Source organism: Homarus americanus, unplaced genomic scaffold (genome assembly GCF_018991925.1).
Source record: "Homarus americanus isolate GMGI-L3 unplaced genomic scaffold, GMGI_Hamer_2.0 scaffold54742, whole genome shotgun sequence".
Taxonomy (NCBI): Eukaryota; Metazoa; Arthropoda; class Malacostraca; order Decapoda; family Nephropidae; genus Homarus; species Homarus americanus.
The window spans coordinates 348596-360000 of record NW_024719778.1 but is presented as its reverse complement, the minus strand read 5'-3'; the positions used below and the strand labels follow the sequence as shown (position 1 = coordinate 360000).

The window sequence follows — 11405 nt, the reverse complement described above, 5'->3', positions numbered from 1 at the left end:
CACATCTCCTGAAAATACGACTGAAAAAAATCTGAAAGTAATACTGTATATTGTTAGAAATACTGCAGTACATATACAGTACTTTCCATTTAATTCTTAACCCCTTGATTACGATGACGTAATCCTTTTAGTACGATGACTTAACCCATTGAATACGACGTCTATAACCGCTTTAATACGACAAATTAACCCCTTGAGAACGACAACTTTAGTCATTGTGTTTAAAAGGTTGTCACTCGTACTCAAGGGGCTTAAGTAATCGTACTCAAGGTAATAAGTCATCGTACTCAAGGTAATGAGTCATCGTACTCAAGAGTTAAGCCATCGTACTCAAGTCATCGTATTGAAAACATTAGGTACCGGAAAATACTTCAACGTACACAATCTTGACACATAACCCGCTAATAACAATTCCAGGTAACCTAATTACATCAATCAGTGAAGCCATGGAGGTGTTTTAGGTACGTCTGAGGGTTGGCGACCACGGCCCTCCACCCTAAATGTTTACGGCTGTATCTGTGTCTTTATATGTTATTACTATATATATATATATATATATATATATATATATATATATATATATATATATATATATATATATATATATATATATATATATATATATATATATATATATTACAGGTGTTCTTATATCCCTATTGTATTTATTCACACTACCATGCACTCTTCTTCCCTCAACTCAGGCTCAAGAGAAACTAATGGATACCGTCAATCAACGCCTGCAAAAAAAAATGAAAGATATGCCATTCCCCAACTCCATTTCCCCCATCGACTACGCCATTGCTAAGGTAACTAAGCTTCTCCCCGTCTTAGAATCTGTTTCCCTCGTCGACTACGCCTTGTGCTATATCGAATCTCTCCTTTTGTGTTCAGTAAATTTACTAACTTAATTCATCTTTGATAGCTCCATCATTTGTATTTTATTTGACTTATTCAGAATAGACAGTACAGGTCCAGATACAAGTACAGGTCCAGATACAAGTACAGGTCCAGATACAAGTACAGGTCCAGATACAAGTACAGGTCCAGATACAAGTACAGGTCCAGATACAAGTACAGGTGCAGATACAGGTACAGGTCCAGATACAATTTCATTTTATTTTATTTTTTCATTTTTTTTTACGGGGATCAGCCCAGCCGGGCACAGGTCACTGACCCACATCGGGGCATGAGGGGCGAAAATGTAATAATAATAATAACAATAATAACAATAATAATAATAATAATAATTCATAGTAAATACATTTTATATTCAGAAAAAAATAAATAAAATAATAATGATAATAATAATAATAACAACACTGTAATGATAATAATAATAATAATAAAGAACCATACAGAAATACAAAATTGAAAAACAAAATATTAAAAGCGAGAAACACTATATGTATGTTGTGTTGTCAATTGTAAGAGAAACAATTGAGACCCTGCAATTGTGTGTAAATGAGGCAGAAAGTCAGATCAGCAACCTGGGACTTGGTCACAATTTTCGTGATGCCATATAGCAGCAGGGTCTACCATAGACAACACATTATGCTTCCAATATCTTCCCAGGCGGTACTACCTCCCTGTTTAGTAGCTGCCTAATACGAATGAAACGTAATTAAGTTTCCTTGTACCTGTAATTATAACTACACCTGTACCGCTACTTCTGAATTACTAGAGTTAATAATTATGTTGTGCTCACTTTTACCATTTGGGGATTTTCTATTTGTTTTGATTTCGCACTTTTATGTCAATCTCTGGTAGATAGATAGATAGATAGATAGATAGAGGAGAGAGAAAACTGAACTTATAACGGCAGACTTAGTGTTTTTTCGACGCCATTTTGATTCTTACTCAAGTCTCCTTTTAGTGGGGAAAGATTTTTTTATGGCGCGTAAACTTTGGCTATCAATCTTTACGTCATGTAGCTAAAGTGAGGCAATTTAGAGGCGTTGTGGCGTTTTTATGAGGGAAAAATGTCACCGTAAGGGATTTTGAGACACTATCGTCGTGCTGTAACGTCGAAGAGTCAGTAAGGAGACAGTTCTTACACCTTCAGCTACTGTAGGGGATAAAGTGTGACACCATTTTGTAGACGCAGCATAAAGTCGTCACAGAATACAGACAGACAACTTGTTTTACTTCCTAGAGCAAATAAGTCTTGTTCTTTCTCACAGAGGGCGGCGGGGGGAGGGGGGCGACCAGCAACCTGTCCTAGAAGAAAAACGGAGGTAGAAGATAAACCAAAATAGTAAACAAACTCTATGGTAGGAAGACAGAGAGATCAATATGGTCTGTGATGTCGGGTGAGGTTTCCACTTATACTACATTGACACGGAGACTATATAAGCCACGTTATAATTACTATTCTCAAGGGACACTCCATCTCCCCCTCTCGTGTAATGCATCACAACTACCTAGATAAACAAACACTGTCTTATATGAATATCATTTAGTTCTAAGATCAAGAGAGAATCACAAGAGTCTAGAGCGAATAATGACCAAATAAAAATAAATTACACACACACACACACACACAGACAGACAGACAGACAGACAGACAGACAGACAGACAGACAGACACACACACAGACACACGCACACACACACAGACACAGACACACACACACACACACACACACACACACACTATGCTGACTCTTAAATAGATTAAAAAAGACACTTAAATCAGGTTGGAAAAGGACCTCTCAATTAATTATCAGATACACCTGTCCTGTTAAAGGTGAAAAAAAAAATTACGAACCTTTATGAATCTATTTCCCGGTGAGTAATTCTGCCGTACCCTCCCCCCAACAGGTTCGTCGGGAGATCAGGAAGCAGAACTTGGACCCTGTAAAGCTGGGGAGGAAAGATGACACACTGGCTTGGGGAATCTCCCTCCAGGTAAGTACTGTGTGGGTAAGACCTGGGGAAGACTTGGGGAATTTTCTTTCATGTGAGTACTGAGGAAGAGACATTGAGAAGACACAGACAGACAGACAGACAGAGACATAGAGAGAAAGAGAGTGTGAGAGGAAGGGGCAGAGAGAGAGAGAGTGAGAGAGACCATTAGATAGAAGGAATTCATTATTTTTAAGGCTTACATTAACCGCATTTAAATATCAAGCTTAAACTTCATTAACCAATCCTCTATGACGAACACAGAGACATTAATAACAAATATATAAATAACAATGAACAAGAGAATCATAAATAACACAATATAACACTAGACAAATAACATAAGATCCATGAATAACATTAAATAACCTAAAATAATATAAATAACACATCTGAATAACAATAAATAACGCAAATGAAATAAATAACGCTCAATAACACAGATAATTAGAATAATAAAACATAACACAAACACAAATAACAAAAAAATAACGTCATAAATAACCGTTATTAACACGAATGACATAAATAACACGTACTACAATAACATAATCCGGTATATCACTCAATAACATTACGTAACACAATTATACTGTAAATAACATGAAATAACCGGAAAATAACATGAAATACATTGTTACTTGATCGTTAAAACTACATAATAAAAAACTTAACTGATACAAATTTAATTCTACTTTTCGGAAACTTTCAATTCATCAAAACTTCCACTGGGGGGAAAAATAGGAGAGAAAAAGTTTAAGTTCCCTATTCATCTATTTCACCTGTTTCGCCTATTTCACCTGAGTCACCTATTTCACCTGAGTCATCCATTTCACCAATTTCACCTGAGTCACCTATTTCACCTGAGTCACCCACTTCACCTATTTCACCTGCTTCACCTATTTAACCCATTTCACCTATTTCACCTTTTTCACTTGTGATTTAAATCCTTCAAATAGGTAAATTACATAGATAGCTTGAGTGAGTATTATATGTCAATAGATAGTTGGTATTAATAATAGATTCAGATAAGATAAATAATTAGAATTGTAGAGAAGATGGAAGTAGGAGAAGGAAGATAAGAAGAAAGCAACAAGAGGAAGAGTAGGAAGAAGAGTAGCAGCAGCAGGAGGAGGAGGAGAAGGAGGAGGAGGAGGAGGAGGATTAGAAGGAAATGGGGAGCAGGAAGTGGAGGAGGAGAAGGAGGAACAACAGGAGTAGCAGAAAGAGTAGGAGGGGGAGAAGAAGGAAGAGGAGGAGGAGTAGCAGAAAAAGGAAGAGGGGGAAGAGGAGGAGGACGAGGAAGATTGAATAGCACATCACAAGCGTCTACAAGGTGTTAATGAGGTCCAGGTGAGAGATATAATACTTAATTAACTGGAGGTAAATCTCTCGGTTTACTGGAGAAAGAGAGAGAGAGAGAGAGAGGGGAAGACTCAGACACACAGACAATTTAAACTAAAATTTTATAACACTACAAAATTCTAAAGAAATAAAGCATTAAACCTTAAAATATCCTAAATAAAAAAAATATATATAAAAAAAGGAAGCAAAAATTATTGATCGATATTTCTACACAAATTTAGATTTCTGTTGACAGCTGAAAGACATAGAGTTGGAGGGTCTGGCCACGATCCACCGCACGCATGAGATCTCCGCCCAGTTCATCGATAACGCTGTCTTTATTACGATCCAGGTGAGGAAAGGTGTGTGTGTGTGTGTGGTAATACTGCTAATGGTAGAAACGTGTGTTACAGAGGGGAGGGAGTGCAGGTGCTTGTGTAAGGATATATGTATGTGGGTGTGTGTACGAACATGTGTTGCTGTAGTCGTATAGGTGTGTGTGTGTGTGTATACAGGTGTACGTACAGTTGGAACTATATGTGATTTGATATACTGTATAGCCACGAATATATTCTCTTTCAAGCACATGGTTACAGGACAGGAAACAGCGAGTGAGCATTAACGGCACTAAGTCCCATTGGAGCAACGTCACAAGTGGAGTTCCCCAAAGCTCAGTACTTGGACCATTATTGTTTATTATATACATAAACGACATAGATATCGGCATAGACAGCAACATAAGTAAATTTGCTGATGACACTAAAATAGGACGTGTTATCAAATCTGACGAGGACTCGGCAAAACTACAGGAAGATCTAAACAAATTTTTCGAATGGTCTGAAAAATGGCAGATGAAATTCAACGTCGACAAATGTAAAGTACTCAGTATAGGAGATGTAAACAGGGAAACCAGATACCAGATGAACAACGATGCCATAGAGAAATCCGACTGCGAGAGAGATTTAGGAGTAATGATAAGTAGGAACCTTAAGCCAAGTAAACAATGTGTTTTTGCTCGTAACAAGGCTAATAAAGTACTTGGGTTCATACAAAGGAGTGTTAGTTACAAGACTAGCGAGGTCATCCTAAAACTGTATCTTGCTCTTGTGAGACCACACCTGGATTACGCAGTTCAGTTCTGGTCACCGTATTACAGAATGGATATAGAATCCTTGGAAAGAATTCAGAGGAGAATGACAAGACTAATCCCGGGCATTAGGAACCTTGAGTATAGAGACAGGTTAAAGCATCTTAATTTGCACTCCTTGAGACGTAGAGCGAGGGGCGACCTGATAGAGGTGTATAAGTGGAAGGCAGGGCTAAACAAAGGGGACATTACAAAGGTACTCAAATTATCCAACCAGGAGCGAACTCGTAACAATGGTTTTAAATTAGACAAATTTAGATTTAGGCGTGAAATAGGTAAACACTGGTTTGGAAACAGAGTAGTGGATGAATGGAACAAGTTACCAAATATCATCATTAACTCAAATACGCTGAATTGCTTCAAACATAGGTTGGATGCTCATATGAGCAATAGGAGTTGGGTGTAAACGGGACTGCCAAGTATGGGCCAATAGGCCCGCTGCAGTTTCCTCCATTCTTATGTTATGTTCTTATGTTCTTATGAGCAATAGGGGTTGGGTGTAAACGGGACTGCCCAGTATGGGCCAATAGGCCCACTGCAGTTTCCTCCATTCTTATGTTCTTAACCCTTACATAATATAATCATTTTAAGGGGAGCCTAATGAAGTATATATTCCCCTTAGTGTATACTCTGATATATCAATACCCCTTATGATGTACGTAACTTAACCTAACCCAAACAGCTAGGAACGCAGGAGCTACAGGGTGGAAGTGATTGGTCTATGTCAGCCGCTCTCTTACCTGCCGTGGAAGGTCACCTGAACATACTGATTGAAAGTCTGGAGGTGACCATTGACCTGAAGCAGCCAGTTAACATCAGGAGCCCGCCAACCCTAAGGAAGATTGATATTCGACTAGGTGAGAGGGAGAGAGAGGGAGGGAGGGTGAGAGAGGGATGGAGAGGGTGAGAGGAGAATGTGACAGGGAGGGAGACGGAATATGAGGGGAGAGAGAGAGAGAGAGAGAGAGAGAGAGAGAGGGGGGATAAGAGGTAGAGAGAGAAAGGGAAAAAGAAAATAACAATCATAAAATTACTTATTTGTTGCCTAAAGTAAACCTAATTAACTTCCTCCTTAAGGTAAAATTACTTACTTCATAACCAAACTAAGGTAAACTAACTTACTTTATCCTTATCTAAAGTAGAATTATTTCCTTTATCACCAACTCAGGTAAACGAACTTCACCTCACTCCTTAGGCAACATTAATTACTTCTTCTGCGTCTCCTTCAGGTAATCTGGCAGTGAGGTCGACAGGTGAGGGCTCTATGGATTACCTGTTGGAGGCGTTCGTCAATATCGTGCCCAATGCCCTCAGGAACGTCATCATGGACAACATCGAACCCAGAATACAGCAGGTAAGGGCAGGATGCAACAGGTAGGGGCAGGATACAGCAGGTAGGGGCAGGATACAGCAGGTAGGGGCAGGATACAGCAGGTAGGGGCAGGGAAGGGCAGAATACAGCAGGTAGGAGAAAGGAAGGACATGGGATACAAGCAGATGGAGTAGGACGGGGAAGGGCTGGGATTCAGCGGGTATGGGCAGGATACAGCAGGTAGGGGCAGGATGCAGCAGGTGGGGGCAGGATACAGCAGGTAGGGCAGGATACAGCAGGTATGGGCAGGATATAGCAGGTAGAGACGGGATACAGCAGGTGGGGCAGGGTGGGGTTAGAATACAGCAGGTAGGGGCAGGGAAGGGGCAGGGATACAGCAGCAGGTCAGGTGGGACAGGGGAAGGACAGGATACAGCAGGTAGGGGTGGGAAAGGGCAGGGAGCAGGATACACAGCAGGGATGGGCAGGATACAGCAAGGTAGGGAGGCAGGAAGGGTGAGGATACAGCAGGTAGGGTGGGAAATGGCAGGATACAGCAGGTAGGGCAGGATACATGATCATATAACAGTGAGAGGCAACACCATAACTCCCGCACCAACCATTGGTACTCAGCACCATAACTCCATATAACCATTAGTACTCAGCACCATAACTCCATATAACCATAAGTACTCAGCACCATAACTCCATATAACCATTAGTACTCAACACCATAACTCCCATATAACCATTAGTACTCAACTCATAACTCCATATAACCATAAGTACTCAGCACCATAACTCCATATAATAACCATTAGTATCCCAGCACCATAACTCCATATAACCATTAGTACTCAACACCATAACTCCATATAACAAAGTACAGTACTCGGCACCATAACTCCATATAACCATTAGTACTCCAGCACCATAACTCCATATAACCATAAATTACTCAACACCATAACTCCATATAGCATTAATTACTCAGCACCATAACTCCATATAACCATTAGTACTCAGCACCATAACTCCATATAACCATAAGTACTCAGCACCATAACTCCATATAACCATTAGTACTCAGCACCATAACTCCATATAACCATTAGTACTCAGCACCATAACTCCATATAACCATTAGTACTCAGCACCATAACTCCATATAACCATTAGTACTCAGCACCATAACTCCATATAACCATTAGTACTCAGCACCATAACTCCATATAACCATTAGTACTCAGCACCATAACTCCATATAACCATAAGTACTCAGCACCATAACTCCATATAACCATTAGTACTCAGCACCATAACTCCATATAACCATTAGTACTCAGCACCATAACTCCATATAACCATTAGTACTCAGCACCATAACTCCATATAACCATTAGTACTCAGCACCATAACTCCATACAACCATTAGTACTCTCAACTTCCTTTCCATATAACGCCATAAGTACTCAGCACCATAACTCCATATCCATTAGTACTCAACACCATAACTCCATATAACCATTGAAGTACTCAGCACCACGCTCCATATAACCATAAGTACTCAGCACCATAACTCCATATATTAGTACTCAGCACCATAACTCCTTATAACCATTAGTACTCAGCACCATAACTCCATATAACCATTAGTACTCAGCACCCTTATGCTCCATATAACCATTAGTACTCAGCACCATAACTCCATACAACCATTGGTACTCAGCACCATAACCCTATATAACTATTAGTACTCAGCACCATAACTCCATACAACCATTGGTACTCAGCACCATAACCCTATATAACCATTAGTACTCATCACGTCTGTACTCTTGTTTCGTACCTTGACAGAGGAGCCAGGCAGGCAGGCAGTCCACAAAACAGACAATCAGACAAACAGGTAAACAGGTAAAGAGACAGGTAAACAGGAAGACAGACAGTAAGTACCTAACCAAACTTACCTAACCGGGATGTTTACGTCTTGGCAGATAATACAGAAGCGACTCAACGGACTGGACTTGTACAGGATGGTTCTGGATATACTGGCAGAGAGGCGACGACAGCAGAGGAACAAGCAGCGGCAAGTGCAGAGGATTCCTTAGGGGCCACTAAGCCCCACTCCAACCTCCAACCCCCTCAACCCCACTCCAACTCCCCCCAACCCCTCTGCTTGTATTTTGCCTGTGTAACTAACCCTGTCAAATAGGATACCTAGACCCTCAGTCGTAAGCGTGACCACATAAAGGGGACAGACGTGCCCATATAGGTGCTCTTGACTTCCCGATCGTCCCACAAAGGTCCCCTCAGCCGGCAAGTTTTGCCAGCATGGGGTTGTTGACATAAACGTCCCAGAAGAGGCTCTCTCATAGACGCAGACGCAGACATCTCTGATACTGATGCCATTACCAATTCGCCTGGTCATAGTGAATCCAACACCCTTCAAGAGTCAGACCCCAGTGATTATGATAGTGACGGTAATGTTTCTATGGGAAACGCTAGCCACAGTGGAAACACCAATGCCATGGACCCTATCACCCTGCCCTCTGCCAAACAAACAAGTAAGCTGAATCTCCACTTCCCCAAGGACTCTCTGAAAACTGTAGAGGAACGCTTTAATTGGATGATGAAGTACTGCAGACAGCATGGTTTCAACATTGAATTCCGACATGGTAAGAACCGGAACTTTATCAAGTGTCAGACTCCTGAGGTCTATGAAACACTTAGTACTGTTGACTTTGACGGGGTCGTCCTGCTGCCCCCCCCTGTAGACGCGGATGAATGTTGCCACATCCTAGTGAAACGTTTCCCCTTATACGCTGACATCGAAGATGCGCGTGACTTTAACTCTAGTATACTGAGTATACGTCGCCATTACCGGGGGAGAGTTCCACAACCCGCTGTCATTGTCAAGTGGAAGGGAAGGGAGTGCCCAACCACTGTGAATGCCCACCCACTCTTACCCCCACTGTATGCAGAAGCCTATCATCCTGAGCCTGCATTTTGTGTTGTCTGTTCTCATTGGGGTCACAACTTCACTGCCTGCTGTCGTCGTGATCGGCCGAGATGTCGCTTCTGTTCACGTAACCACAACTCCGCCGCCTGTGCCCAGAAAATCAAAGACCACCTAAATAGTGGTGGGGTGGGCTATGTAATTAATCCCAGATGTTGTAACTGTGGCGGCCGGCACAATGCTGACTCACGGCAATGCCCCAATCGCCCGTCTGTCCCAGGGGAAAAGCCTCCCCGAAGGCCAAGTCTACTACAACGCACCCCCCAGTCTTCCGGGCCACACCCCCCTGTGTACCCTGTGTCTCCAGCAATGCCTTCTTCAACAACACCTGCCTCTGCCTGGCCTCATCTGGCTACAACACAGCAGTCCCGGCCGTCTCCTAACTCAACTACTGCTGGGCCTCCTCCCCGTCTCTACTCTGAGGCTGTCAGGCCTTGCGCTCCCACCGGTGCCCCCCCACAACCCCCCGCCAGTGACATGACACAGATCATATCCCTCTTCCAAGAATTTACCAACCGTATCGAAAAACTCTACGCTACACGCTGTACCACCATCTCCGACCTACTCTTGCCCTCTGTTGCCACCCAGCCACTTCTCTCTTCTGGTTTGACACAAGCTGGTGGTCGGCCTGTGAGCCCCCACCTGCTCGCGGCCTATTCCACCGCTGGCGGCCTTCACTACTGGTGTAGGGTCTACCGGGCCTGCCCTGGTGTGTCCTGCTGTTCCCAAACGAAGGCCTGCCTCATCTTCACGACACGTGGTGCTCAACCTGTCCACCCACCGCAAGCCACGCCCGCTCCTGTGTCTGCGCTGTCTCCACCAGGGCTACTTATTGGACCTGAGGACACCACCCCCAACTACTCGTACCCCACCGGCATGCCGACGCACACGCCATCACAATGACACTAAAAGGTATGTCCCTCAATATTGTCAATGCCTATGTGCCTCCCTCCACCGCTACTCTACCTGTCCGACCGTACCATATCACCTCCACCCCCACTGTACTTCGCCACGCTTAATACATTGGCAACCCCCTAGCCAAGCAGCACTGGTTGTAAACTTTGTGGTCAACCCGACTCTCACACCCTCTCTCACTACATCCTAACTTGCCCTATGACCTCCTCCTACAGGTCCGTTACCAACACCTCTTCCCTCCCTGACCAGATATCCCTCCTCCTAGTGATAGGCCTGGCAATTGACATTATTATGAACCTGCCACACTTTGCCATAAACAGATAAATTGTACAGGGAATTTTCCCCCACACACTCATCATTCTGTCACTTTATGTAACTTGCTGACAAAACCCTTGACCCTTCAGGCCTTTACGCCCTTAATGCATGAGTCATAAAGGCAAGCATGAACTCCGCATGCTTACCAGTTGGGCACTGTAAACACTTCTGCGCTTCACCTTGCACAGGATGTAAGTGGGTGCCCAATAAACTAGCCCCTCGTGGACAATCTGTAATCTGTATGTACCTAGACCCTGTAAGTCCTCCCTGCTTGTATTCTTAACCCGACCTTAACTAACCCCTGTTTACTGAGAGTCAATTTATCATTTACCTTGTCTTATAGTTTAATTTCCCCCACGTTATTTTTATTTTAAGGTTTTTCGGAGTTTTCGCTATATTCTTGTAACGTGTTTAGGGTTGTTGATGTTTTAGGGCTGTTGGTGGAAAGT

The 11405-nt window shown here is 42.6% G+C and overlaps 1 protein-coding gene across 1 annotated transcript in view; it reads left to right on the top strand.

The window, feature by feature from the left end:
* Positions 1-8836, top strand: part of LOC121860290 — a 23952-nt gene extending 15116 nt beyond the window's left edge. Inside the window, exons 6-11 of the mRNA XM_042357365.1 lie at positions 705-809; positions 2824-2910; positions 4508-4603; positions 6081-6255; positions 6628-6752; positions 8705-8836. Coding sequence (XP_042213299.1) covers positions 705-809; positions 2824-2910; positions 4508-4603; positions 6081-6255; positions 6628-6752; positions 8705-8818 — 702 coding nt within the window. The 3' untranslated portion in view covers positions 8819-8836. The remainder of the gene's footprint in view (positions 1-704; positions 810-2823; positions 2911-4507; positions 4604-6080; positions 6256-6627; positions 6753-8704) is intronic.
* The last annotated feature ends 2569 nt before the right edge of the window (positions 8837-11405 follow it).